This window comes from Ictalurus furcatus, chromosome 29, assembly GCF_023375685.1.
Source record: "Ictalurus furcatus strain D&B chromosome 29, Billie_1.0, whole genome shotgun sequence".
Lineage (NCBI taxonomy): Eukaryota > Metazoa > Chordata > Actinopteri > Siluriformes > Ictaluridae > Ictalurus > Ictalurus furcatus.
In genome coordinates, this window is record NC_071283.1 from 7,180,636 (window position 1) to 7,194,442 (window position 13,807).

The window sequence follows — 13,807 nt, forward strand, 5'->3', positions numbered from 1 at the left end:
ACCCCCCCAAAAAAAGGAAAAGATCTAGCAGAAGTGAATAGCTATAGGCCAAGCTCACTTGCCCATCCTGACTAAATAGGTTTCATACCAAACAGGAATCCTTTCTTTAATCCTCATGATGAACCAACCTAAATAGTCCTATCTTTTTGCTGCCTTGAGAACATATGATGCTGGTAAGTGATTTGAATCATATTAAGAATTATCTACCACAGCCATTGTGCTAGAATAATCACAATTAATATGCGTTTCCCATAATTTCAACTGCATCGAGGCACCAGGCAAGGCTGAGGATTATCCCCACTGCTTTGCCTTTGCCCTAAAACCCCTTGCTGAAGCCATTCATTCTGACCCCTGCATAAAGGGTTATAGCTCAAAAGATACTTTAAGTAAAATGTCACTATATGCAGATGACATTCTGTTGTATGTAACTAAACCTCAATCCACTATTCCAGTTGTCTTAGATTTAATTCCTCACTTTGGAATATTTTTATGTTATAGGATAAACTGGTCTAAGTTGAGGCCAATCAAGCTCCATGATCTTTGCTAACTTTACATTCAAGATTACTCATTGCAATTTGGAAATTGATGTTAAAGAATATAATTTTTTTGTATGAAGCCAAATTCCCCCTCTAATGGCCAAATTACAGGACAACATTCAATTTTGGAGGTCCTTGCCTATCTCCCTATTAGGTAGATTCATTGCAACACAAATGGTCTTTTCCCCGAATTCTCTATCTATTTTGAACTATCCCAAGTTTTCTCCCCCAAAGCTTCTTCAATCAACTTGACTCAATTATTGTACCCTCAGGGACTATAAAGAGCACAGAATTATTTTTTAAAAAATCACCTCTATAAATCCAAACCAGATGGTGGAATGGCTCTTCAGATATTTTCACTGTATATTTCTGTGCCCTCATCATTATGTGGCTAGAAAATAATTTAATACATCATACTCTGATCAAAATGGAATGAGAGAATTGTGCCCTATATGAGATCTGTGCATTCGTTGTTTTTTTAAGTACAGTATCTCACAAAAGTGAGTACACCCCTCACATTTTTGTAAATATTTGATTATATCTTTTCATGTGGTGAAGAAATGACACTTTGCTACAATGTAAAGTAGTGAGTGTACAGATTGTATAACAGTGTAAATTTGCTGTCCCCTCAAAATAACTCAACACACAGCCATTAATGTCTAAACCGCTGGCAAAAAAGTGAGCACACCCCTAAGTGAAAATGTCCACAATCAAAGTCAAACAATCCCATGATGCAACGGGACTGGTGCGGATGAGCTCAGAAAAAAACGCAGAAGACAGTGTCGGTTCTTTGACTTGTTTAACAATATCCGAATAAACTGTTAATTAAGTTTTTTGTGTTTATGATGACGCCATGCAGGATTCCTGGCTGCCATCTTGCTCAGTGCTTCATGGAGACATGCAGGTTTAATCTACAGAATTTTATTCCCATTCATTCTAATCACGTAGTCTCTTGACCATTCAATTAATATGTACATATAATAAATATTATTAATATATGCATACATATAAATCATTATTTATACATACTGTTATTAATGTGCATATTATTAAATTATCCATTACTGATATGATTTGTAATAAAAAAAATTTTTGCATGACAATGTATAACATTTGAAAATGGAGGGGAAAATGATTACAGAATGTCTGCATATATCCATGTAGCACTGAGCAAGATGGCGGCCAGAGATCTCGCCTCATTATCACTATTTGTGCTATGATTGGCAGAACCGTTCCAGTGATGCCCAGGCTGGAGAGAGTTGACAGGAGGATCTGATGGTTCACAGTGTCGAAAGCAGCAGAGAGGTCAAGTAGGATGAGGACAGATGATCTAGAGGTTGCTCTTGCTAGTCGTAAGGCTTCAGTGATGGAAAGCAGAGCAGTCTCCGTGGAGTGGTTATTCTTGAAGCCAGACTGCTTGGTGTCCAGGAGGTTGTTCTGTGTGAGAAAATTGGAGAGGTGATTAAAAACGGCTCTTTCAAGAGTTTTGGAAAGAAAAGGGAGTTGGAAACAGGTCTGTAGTTGTCAACTATAGCAGGGTTGAGTGATGGTTTTTTAAGCAGTGGGGTAACCCGGGCTTGCTTAAATGAGGTAGGGTATGTGCCAGTAGAGAGCGATGTGTTAAAGATGTGTGTAAGTGCAGGTAATAGAGTGGGAGAGATGGACTGAAGAAGGTGAGAAGGGATAGGGTCAAAAGGACAGGTTGTGGGACGGCTAGAGAGGAGGAGTTTAGAGACATCAGTCTCTAGAGGGGAAAGAAGGAAGTCAACTGGGAGTTACACGGAGGAAGAGTCGGTCTATGCATGTCTGGGGTTGAGAACTGGTTGATGTAACCTTGTTGGTAAAGAAAGTGGCAAAGTCATCTGCAGTGAGAGAAGCAGGGGAAGGGGGAGGAGGGGGACAGAGTAGAGAGGAAAAGGTTTTGAAAAGAATGCGGGTGTTGGGAGAACTACCAATCTTCTCTTGGTAGAATGTGGCTTTAGCAATGGAGATGCTATTGGAAAAAGAAGCGGACGTCGCACCGCTTTCCTGCTCAGCTGAGGACGTCGCTCTGCCTTCCTGCTCGGCTGAGGACGTCTCTCTGCCTACCTGCTCAGCTGACGTCGCTCTGCCATCCTGCTCGGCTGAGGACGTCGCACCGCTTTCCTGCTCGGCCGAGGATGGCGTTCTGCCTCCATGTTCCGCTGAAGACATTGTTCCTCTTCTTTGCTGCGCGCCGTATGTCACTCCCCCCTCCTGCTCCACGTAGGGCATCGTTTCCCCCTCGTGCTTCATGGAGAGCATCGTTCCTCCCTTTGGCCTCGCGGAGAACCTCGCCTCCTCTATGGCCTCATGGAAATCTTTGAGCTTCCCTCGGGCCTTGCGGAGAACCTCGCTCCCCTCTCCTGTTCTGCTGAGGAAGTTGTCCTGCTGTCCTGCCCCGCAGAAGACATCACTCTGAGCTCCAGCCCCACAGAGGACGCCGCTCTGCTTACCTGTTCCGCTGAGGACGTCGCTCTGCCTTCCTGCTCGGCTGAGGACGTCGCTCTGCCTTCCTGCTCGGCTGAGGACGTCGCTCCGCTTTCCTGCTCAGCTGAGGATGTCGCTCCGCCTACCCGCTCGGCTGAGGTTGTCGCTCTGCCATCCTGCTATGCTGAGGACCTCGTTCCTCTTCTTTGCTGTGCGCCGTATGTCACTCCCCCTTCCTGCTCCACGGAGGGCATCGTTTCCCCCTCGTGCTTCGTGGAGAGCATCGTTCCTCCCTTTGGCCTCGCGGAGAACCATGCTCCCCTCTATGGCCTCGCGGAAATCTTGGAGCTTCCCTCGGGCCTCGTGAAGAATCTCGCTCCACTCTCCTGTCCTGCTGAGGAAGTTGTTCCGCTGTCCTGTCCCGCAGAGGACGTCGCTCTGAGCTCCAGCCCCGCTGAAGACGCTGCTCTGCTTACCCGTTCTGCGGAGGATGCCGTTCTGTCATGCATCAAGGAGGGAACTCTGGACTTCATTTCCCAGCAGCCACTGCACCATACTACATCATTGTCACATGACCACAGGCACCTGTATCACGTTTGTGTTTGAGGAGCACTTCTATACATAGCCACTGTTTGTACTGCTTCCTCATCTTATGTATCGTCTATCTATGCTTTTGTCCATGCTTCCATGATTAGTTTTTGCCACAGTATTTTGGCTCATGTTATTGTGTCTTTGTATTTTGTTTGTTTGTTTGTTAAATGTTAGAATATCTGCGCTTGCTTCCGTATCCATCTTTGTAACATGACACTTTGGAAAAATGAAATTTGGGAATTCTGCAGCACTGTGATATAAATATAAATAAAGTGCTCCAGCAAGAGGCAATAATAATTAATTTTTATCAATTTGTGCTGCAAAATTTGGAAAATCCTGGTACTAAACCAGGGAGCCAGAAAAATAATAATAATGTGCAAGCTGTGAATTGGCTTGATTAGCTATCCTGTTGCTGTGTGAGAGCATTTTATATTCACTACAGAGGTGTAGCACCTCTAAATACTGTGGGGAGAAGCATTATAAGTTAAAATTAAACAGTCAGCTCTACTCCTTTGTAGGGTATTGGTGTTATTTATGGTAAAAAAAAAATAAACACACACACTGCCATTAGGAGAGATCAGGAACAAAGTTTAACATAGCGAACACTATTTCAAGATCAGATTGTAGTTTTAACCTCAAACATAAGATCACTGGCTGGGGTTAACATTTACAACCTTCCATCCATCCATCTTCTACCGCTTACTCCTTCTTCAGGGTCACAGGGGAACCTGGAGCCAATCCCAGGGAGCATCAGGCACAAGGCGGGGTACACCCTGGACAGGGCACAATAACATACACATTCACACACCCATTCATACACTACGGACACTTTGGACACGCCAATCAGCCTACCATGCATGTCTTTGGACTGGGGGAGGAAACCCCCGCAGCACAGGGAGAACATGCAAACTCTGCACACACAGGGCCACGGTGGGAATCGAACCCCTGACCCTGGAGGTGTGAGGCAAACGTGCTAACCACTAAGCCACCGTGCACCCCATTTACAACCTTGACAGGCCTAAATGTTACAATTTTACCCAAATCCAGTGTTATGTGACAATTTTCACTACTTTAGTCTAAATGTACTTCAGTACATTAACAACTATAGGATAGCTATATTTGCATCAGTCTAAATGTATGTTCAATACATAAACAACTGTAACAACTCTAGCTACAGTAGCCTAAATGCAATATAATGCATTAACAACTATGTAACATCAGCTAAAGCCCCGTTAGTCTAAATGTCATGTGTTTCTATAAGAAGAACTGTGGTTTTATTTGATGTAAGAAACTAATTTTAACAAGATAAGCTTAGTTCAGATATCAAAGTATTTTATAAACCAGCCGGTTGTGATAGATTGTTTTTTGGTTCGCTCCACTCGTGCCACTGTGTTTGCATTGTTATTGCAAGTGGGAATTGCTTCAACCCATTTAGAGAATTTATCAATTATCACTGGGCAATAGCGATATCCCCCCTTGGCACTGGGTAGTGGACCAAGAAAATCTAGTTGTAATAATTCTCAAGCTGCTTTTTGTGGATGTGGTCTGCAGAGTTTTGTTCAACCAGGTCTACCTTGGTTAATGGTGGCACATACAAAGCATGTATCACACCATCTTACAATGTCTGATGTCTTTCCCGGCCACCAGGAGTTCTACTGTATCAGTTGTTGTGTTTTGGGAGCTGATACGTGTGCATAATCATGGTATAATTTTATGACTGGTTTCTGGAGGGCCTCTGGAACAAGTACAGGAAGTATTTTCCAGCCCTTAAAATCATGCCCTCTATGACCTTGACTAATTGTTCCTGCTTTAACTGCGGTGCAAGCTCTCAATCAGAGATCCATAATTACTGTTGATACTGTTTTATGTCGATGGGAGTAGCCTGAACCCCACTCACAGCAGATGCAATTAGCATGTCGGTCTGCCATTTATATTTTAACTTGGATTGCAGTTTTCGGCCCTCAGCAGAATACCAGGATATGATTTCATGATTGTTCCAATTAAAATGTAGCCCCTTGTCGTGCAACCGAACAAGTAGGCCTTTTAGTTGTATAGCCACGGTCTCCATTATCTCCTCATCTACACTGCCACTACAATGTCCCTGGAAAGCCATGTTTTCTCGTCTAATTCTTCAGTCCCACCGGATTTCTACAGTCTCTGGTCTAGCAATGGGTATGTTGACCCGTTCTACAAAATGTGTCTAGATGAGGTATAAACAATTTTCCCTCAACACTTCTAAAAGGCAAAAAGAATGGACTTAACAGAGCAGTTGTAGACAGAGGAGTTTAAACCTCATATCCCGTGTATGTTGGATCGAATGTCGCGTTTCTAGAGACATCACTCGCCTGCAGGTTGGGAGGATCACGTCGGGGTCACCACTTTGCAGGGGTGAACTCCGACAGTATAGGCAATCCAGATAAATAATATTAATGGGTTAAATCACGTGAGCCTTCAGTTACGTGATTTCAAATAACAGATGGTTATCATAATAAAAAGGTGTTAATCGTGAGGATTAAATAGATATATCATGTTGGGGTCACCACTTTGTAAGGGTCCACTCACCGGTCCCACGACGGTATCCAATGACGTGGTAGAAGGATTCTGGCGTGTTTCTCTCTTTTCGAAGTGATGTGAATACATTTACATTATTAAATTTGTCATTCCAATTCTCACTGACTCTCTCTTAAATTAAATCTGACTCCAACTGTAAAAAACTCAATGTCGTATTTGTTTCAAAGTTATTTGTATTTTGATACTATTGATCTTTTACATGATTAATTCTAGTTTATCCTATACTTTATATTGTGCTCGTTCATTCGGATTCCACGTCGAGTCTCGCGCCGGTCGTGAGAGCGGATCTCATGGTCACAAACTCGCCAATCTTGGTCATTAGCCAAATGTAATTGACTAATACTATTTAGACGACCGCCCCATGCTTGCCCTTTCCTAAATAGTACATTATTAGTCCCCTTAGATAGTAACACTTAGTTATAGTAACGTTATCTCTAGTCATAGGTCATGACCACTAAAATCTACAGAGATAGACCAATAATATCTGAGTAAAATTAGCTTTATATAATCATGCCATAGTTTCCTATGTACACATTAACTAGAACAATATTACAATAATCAGAGGTTTAGACTTCCCTCTATTTAGGCTTGGTAGATCAACTTTACATTGTCCTAAACAGAAATTCCCTATCGAGCCTGCATTGGGCCCAAAGTGTAAATATTTTGTGTGGCCACCATTATTTTCCAGCACTGCTTTAACCCTCTTGGGCATGGAGTTCACCAGAGCTTCATAGGTTGCCACTGGAGTCCTTTTCCACTCCTCCATGACGACATCACGGATGTCGACTCCACCTTCCGTTTGAGGATGCTCCACGGATGGTCAATAGGGTTTTAACATTTTAACATTCTGGCTTGTCCACATGATCTTTAGCAAACTGCAGTAGGGCAGCAATGTTGTTTTTGGAGAGCAGTTGTTTTCTCCTTGCAACCCTGCCATGCACAGCATTGTTGTTCAGTATTCTCCTGATGGTGGACTCATGAACATTAACATTAGCCAGTGTGAGAGAGGCCTTTAGTTGCTTAGAAGTTACCCTGGGTTCCTTTGTGACCGCATGGCCTATTACATGTCTTGCTCTTGGAGTAATCTTTGTTGGTTAGATCACTCATGGGGAGGGTAACGATAGTCTTGAATTTCCTCCATTTCTAGAAAATCTGTCTGACTGTGGATTGGTGGAGTCCAAAATCTTTAAAGATGGTTTTGTAATCTTTTTCAGCTTGATGAGCATCAACAGCTCTTTTTCTGAGGTCTTCAGAAATCTTCTTTGTTCATGACATGATACACTTCAACAAACATGTGTTGTGAAGATCAGACTCTGATAGATCCCTATTTAAATAAAACAGGGTGCTCACTCACACCTAATTGTTATCTCATTGATTGAAAACACCTGACTCTAATTTCACCTTCAAATTAACTACTAATTGTAGCGGTTCACATACTTTTGCCACTCACAGATATGTAATATTGGATCATTTTCCTCAACTAAATTACCAAGTATAATATTTTTGTCTCATTTGTTTAATTGGGTTCTCTTTGTCTACTTTTAGTACTTGTGGTGTTGTTTTAGGTCATATTTATGAAGATATATAGAAATTCCATACACTGTAATTAATTTTTCCTGTGAAATAATGGTAAACTACTGGCAGCACAGATGCCAGCAGTCTACTGTAATTTTACAGTATTCATACTGTGAAATTATTTAAGTGTATTACCATAAAATGTCTGTATATGTCAGAATTTTTTCAATTTACAGTAAAATACTGGAGTGTCACGTACCGTGGGGAGCACGGAAGCAGAAGCGGGCGGCAGGATCAATACGTAGGTAAACGGGTGTTCAAAGTTCGTGGTCGTAAGGCAGGCAGAGGTCAGGCGATCGGGCGAACAAAACAATAGGGGGCAAGGCAGAATTCGTAGTCGGAAACGTAAGCTAAGGTCAAGGAAACTAAGCGAACAAACACTAGAAACAACGGCTTGGAAAACGACAGAGAACAAGTCTACTGAACATATACTTCGCAAAGTCATTGTGATGAAAGAGTCTCTATATGCTGTGGTGTGAGTGTGTGTGAGATTGCTGACAGGTGTGTGTGATTAAAACTCCGGGGAATGTGAGCTTATGCGTGTGTGGGTGGTGTGTGTTGCTTCTTGGGAAACTGAGTCGTGGCTGGACTGGGATATGACACAGAGACACCAGCAGTATACTGTAATTCTACAGTATTCATACTTTTACAGCCTTTTTCTGTAAAAATTAAATGCAGTACATTTCTGTAATTATATTTACAATAACATTATGGTTGCTTTACATTTTCACTCTTTATTCTACAAAGGCATAATTGATAATAAAATACATTAGATGTTTAGAAAATCTAAGTTATGTGGGCTGCACACATCTGCTTATAATATATTATATTGAAAAATAAGCAATAAACACTTTAGAAAGGCTATAAATGAAAACAAACTTTATTTAAAAGGACAAAATCAACATAAATTCTAAAACATAGCAAAATAAAATTTTTGATTAAATAATTTTTAAAAAATCTTAAATTGCACATCACACTGTAAGCCCGGATAAGCTGATTGTACTTAAATAATTTAAGACAAATTTAAGGCCTTAAAATTTTTGAGTAATGAATAGTAAACAACACAAATCTAATTGAGTAGTATCAACTTAAAATTTTAAGTTTTTAAGTTTGGACTGGAAGTAAAGATTTAAGTTTCCTCTACTAAAAGGCAATTTATTAGTACTCAAAACTTGGTGTAAAATCAGCCCTGCTGCTCACCTATTTAACTCAAGACTTTAAGTTACACTGACTACATTTTTCCTGTGATATTTATTTTCTTTATTGTATTTATAATAATTAAATGTTTTAAGTTATGAAAACTTTCATTATTTAACTTCATTAATAAACACAAAAAAACATATTTTTTACATTTTTATTAAGCAATGACATAACTAACTGCTCATTTACACTTAGACATTTTCCGTTTTCTTTTGCAGGGTGAATGTGTGGTGAATGAGTGAGGCCGGGAAGATAAGTGGTGAATGATTTTCACCTGCATGCCACTCCGGTCGTTCCAGCGAGGGGTAATGCGAGAGGTTCCACTCGCACTTAATGCGAGAGGTTCCACTTAAGGAGGGTCCACTTGTCTCTGTGTTCTCCACACTCATGTCTTCATCGGAGATCAGAGGCTCATGAACCTCGGCTATCTTGCCTTTCTTTATCTGTATATTTAACCATGTTTTCAAAGGAAAGAGTCTTTGCGCTTTCCTTTTCAACATTCCACACAGCCTTTTCCAGAGTTCTCTTGTCTCTGTGTTCTCCACACTCATGTCTTCATCGGAGATCAGAGGCTCCTGGTCCTCGGCTATCTTGCCTTTCTTTATCTGTATATTAGTCCATGGTTTCAAAGGAAAGAGTCTTCGCTCGTTCCTTTTAAACATTCCACACTGCCTTTTCCAGGGTTCTCTTGTCCTGTCAGCTATCTTGCCTTTCTTTATCTGTATATTAATCCATGGTTTCCTCGTTGAGTTTTTTGTTGGAATTTTGCATTTTTGTGTTTCCTTCAACTCCTGCACCCCCGTCATTTCCAGCTCCTGTCTTAGCTGTTGGTTTAACTTTACAAGGTCACTGATTTGTTTCATTGCATGTTCTTTCTCTTGTAGCCTCTTTGCTTTCTCTTCTGAGAGTTTTGTCAATGCCTCCTTCAGTTCTTCCTGTTTTTTCTTGTTTTCCAGGTTTAGGTTTGTCCAGGTTCTCAACAATATCTCCTTATATGCATTCCAATTCATTTGGCAGTTCTTGTGTGCTTTTCTCTCATTTTCTAGGAGATGCTGCTGGGCAGTAGCTCTTGCCTCCAGCATTCGAACTTCATACTGAAGCTTTTCAAAAACCTCTCTGTACTCTCCCATGCTCTCCTGTCTCTCGATCAACATTTGCTCTAAAAAAAAGACAAATAATACAACCTCTGTATGTAATTTATGCCTCTTTAAATACAAAGCAGTTTACAGAAATTTAGATGTAGAATTTTTGACATAATTTTTTATACTGACATCGATTGTGTCACAATTATTGTTACCAAAATGATATTGTGCTAAAACTTTGTACAATTTCTCATTAAACACACAATGCTTATTGGATAAAGCAGCTAAATATTGTCAGAGATATTTTTTATTAATACTAAGCTCTTTATATTTAACATGAAATATTACTAAGTAAGCTTCACCATGGCTTAATTTCCTACAGACTGCTCTAAAATCACGTTTTAGAGGAGTAAAGCATTCACTAATAACAACTAATCAGTGAGAGTCTGCTGAGATAGTTCTGTGCCGTGACTCCCCAAAACATGTATGTAACAGTACATTATCTGACTTGTCCGTTCTGAATGAATTTAAACTCTGACTATAAAGTACCAATCTTTCCCAAACTGTCTATGTTTAGCGGTTTTTACTTACAGGGAGTAAGTAGTAACTGTAGTGACTTGTGACTGATAACATTTAAAGTCAAAGTAGCACGCGCAATGTCAGATTAGTATTGACCCAGGTAAATACAGCACTGAAAATATCGCGTGTTTAGGAATCAAAATCTTTTGCAACACTCTACATAAAGCTCGAAAACATACTTCTGTTTAACACTCACCTTATAACAGAATTTTTTTTTCTTCTGAATAGTTGAAACGGAGCATCACTGACTGTTGCTCTGCACTAACGATGCAGTTGTAAAGAATGATTAATATTCTGCTGAACAACTGTATTGTAAAAGGTGACACAAATGTTGTCATAGTGACCACGTCACGGATTCCATTCGATGTTCGCTATTCCATAATTCCAAATCTGGTCATCTTTGGTTATTATAATAAATAAATAAAAGGGCTGCAATGGTACACACAGTGGAGAGAACATTGTTTAATTGGAGTGATGAGAAATGTATGATTCATCATTTGTGTAATGACATGACAACGACATGCTGTTACATTGTATGACCGCTAGATGGCAGTCGAAGCACACAAACGAGTTCATTATTCATCCATTCATTCATTCAGGGCCGTTTCTGAACATTTCTCAGGACCCCCCAACGATAATAATCACATTATTTTATATTCAAGAATGAACAGAATGAATACTTTATTATCTTGGATGAGGTTTACTAAACAGTTTTCTAAACAATAAAATAAAAACCTCAGAACAAGGACTAGGAGGAATGGTTGAGTGGTTAACACATTTGCCTCACATCTCTGGGATTGGGGCAAACTCTTGCTCCAATCGTGTTTCCATGTTACTGATGTTAGCTATAGATTGAGTATTGTTTGATAAAAGTCAGTAACGTATTACCTTAGCTTAGCTTAGGATCTTAGCGTGTTTAAAACAAAAAAATGTATTAAATAAATAAATAATAATGAAACACTCACTTTTTGTTGCAATCAAGCAAAATCACAGTGTAGCTCCTATCTTGGGTGAAGTGTCTGGCTTGTCGCAGCTTCGGTTCCCGGGAACGAGCAGCACAAAGCCGGACACTGCACCCAGGAAATACAGAGGCCATGGCCGAAGAGCTGCGGTCCGGCTCCCGGTCACCACTGAACATATAGTGAATGACATCCTGATGGTGACGCTGAGATAGGAGCTACACCGGGATTTTGCTCAATTGCAACAAAAAGTGAGTATGTTTCATTATTATTATTTTGCTTTAAAAGCCTAAGGCCATAAGCTAAGCCAAGCTAATTGGCGCTTGTGCTTTTGCCACAGGTAGATGGCCAAGCACACCCTGCTTCTCTTTCATCTCGTAGGATATGATGCATATACAGTATCTCACAAAAGTGAGTACACCCCTCACATTTTTATAAATATTTGATTATAACTTTTGATGTAACAACACTGAAGAAATGACACTTTGCTACAATGTAAAGTAGTGAGTGTACAGCTTGTGTAACAGTGTAAATTTACTGTCCCCTCAAAATAACTCAACACACAGCCATTAATGTCTAAACCGCTGGCAACCAAAGTGAGTACACCCCTAAGTGAAAATGTCCACATTGGGCCCAAAGTGTCAATATTTTGTGTGGCCACCATTATTTTGCAGCACTGCCTTAACCCTCTTGGGCATGGAGTTCACCAGAGCTTCACAGGTTGCCACTGGAGTCCTCTTCCACTCCTCCATGACGACATCACGAAGCTGGTGCAAGTTAGAGACCTTGTGCTCCTCCACCTTCTGTTTGAGGATACCCCACAGATGCTCAATAGGGTTTAGTCCATCACCTTCACCCTCAGCTTCTTTAGCAAGGCAGTGGTCGTCTTGGAGGTGTGTTTGGGGTCGTTGTCATGCTGGAATACTGCCCTGCGGCCCAGTCTCCAAAGGGAGGGGATCATGCTCTGCTTCAGTAGGTCACAGTACATGTTGGCATTCATGGTTCCCTCAATGAACTGTAGCTCCCCAGTGCCGGAAGCACTCATGCAGCCCCAGACCATGACACTCCCACCACCATGCTTGACTGTAGGCAAGACACACTTGCCTTTGTACTCCTCACCTGGCTGCCGCCACACACACTTGACACCATCTGAACCAAATAAGTTTATCTTGGTCTCATCAGACCACAGGACATGGTTCCAATAATCCATATCCTTAGTCTGCTTGTCTTCAGCAAACTGTTTGCAGGCTTTCTTGTGCATCAGAAGAGGCTTCCTTCTGGGACGACAGCCATGCAGACCAATTTGATGCAGTGTGTGGCATATGGTCTGAGCACTGACAGGCTGACCCCCCACCCCTTCAACCTCTGCAGCAATGCTGGCAGCACTCATCCGTCTATTTTCCAAAGACAACCTCTGGAAATGACGCTGAGCACGTGCACTCAACTTCTCTGGTCGAGAGAAGGCGAGGCCTGTTCTGAGTGGAACCTGTCCTGTTAAACGGCCGTATGGTCTTGGCCACCGTGCTGCAGCTCAGTGTCAGGGTCTTGGCAATCTTCTTATAGCCTAGGCCATCTTTATGTAGAGCAACAATTCTTTTTTTCAGATCCTCAGAGAGTTCTTTGCCATGAGGTGCCATGTTGAACTTCCAGTGACCAGTATGAGGGAGAGTGAGAGCGATGACACCAAATTTAACACACCTGCTCCCCATGCATACCTGAGACCTTGTAACACTAACAAGTCACATGACACCGGGCAGGGAAAATGTCTAATTGGGCCCAATTTGGACAGTTTCACTTAGGGGTGTACTCACTTTTGTTGCCAGCGGTTTAGACATTAATGGCTGTGTATTGAGTTATTTTGAGGGGACAGCAAATTTACACTGTTACACAAACTGTACACTCACTACTGTACATTGTAGCAAAGTGTCATTTCTTCAGTGTTGTCACATGAAAAGATATAATGAAATATTTACAAAAATGTGAGGGGTGTACACACTTTTGTGAGATACTGTATACACTGGTGAATTTTATATAAGATTGCTCTTCCTCGAGAATGTTTAATTTTAGCAGTAAGAAAACTGTCTTGTTGTCAAAAGTTCAGTGTTAGTTGCGCCACTCATGGTACTATGGACAGCGTACGGTAAAATGGATGTACGTATACATTGCTTTGCAGAAAGGCAGAAGTTTTCTGAAGTCATTTTGAAAAGGGTCTATTGCACCGGCCCATGCCCTGAGTTCCTGGGATAGGCTCCAGGCTCCCCGTGAC

At 41.2% G+C, this 13,807-nt stretch overlaps 1 protein-coding gene across 1 annotated transcript; it reads right to left on the reverse strand.

Annotated features, from left to right (window-relative positions):
• Positions 1-8,986: 8,986 nt before the first annotated feature.
• LOC128604454 (uncharacterized) lies at positions 8,987-10,898 on the reverse strand. Its single transcript, XM_053619588.1, has 2 exons — positions 10,779-10,898; positions 8,987-10,080 (listed from the first exon to the last, which is right to left on the reverse strand). The coding sequence occupies exon 2, from the start codon at positions 10,073-10,075 to the stop codon at positions 9,113-9,115; it is 963 nt and encodes a 320-aa protein (XP_053475563.1). The 5' UTR covers positions 10,076-10,080; positions 10,779-10,898; the 3' UTR covers positions 8,987-9,112.
• Between the last annotated feature and the right edge of the window lie 2,909 nt (positions 10,899-13,807).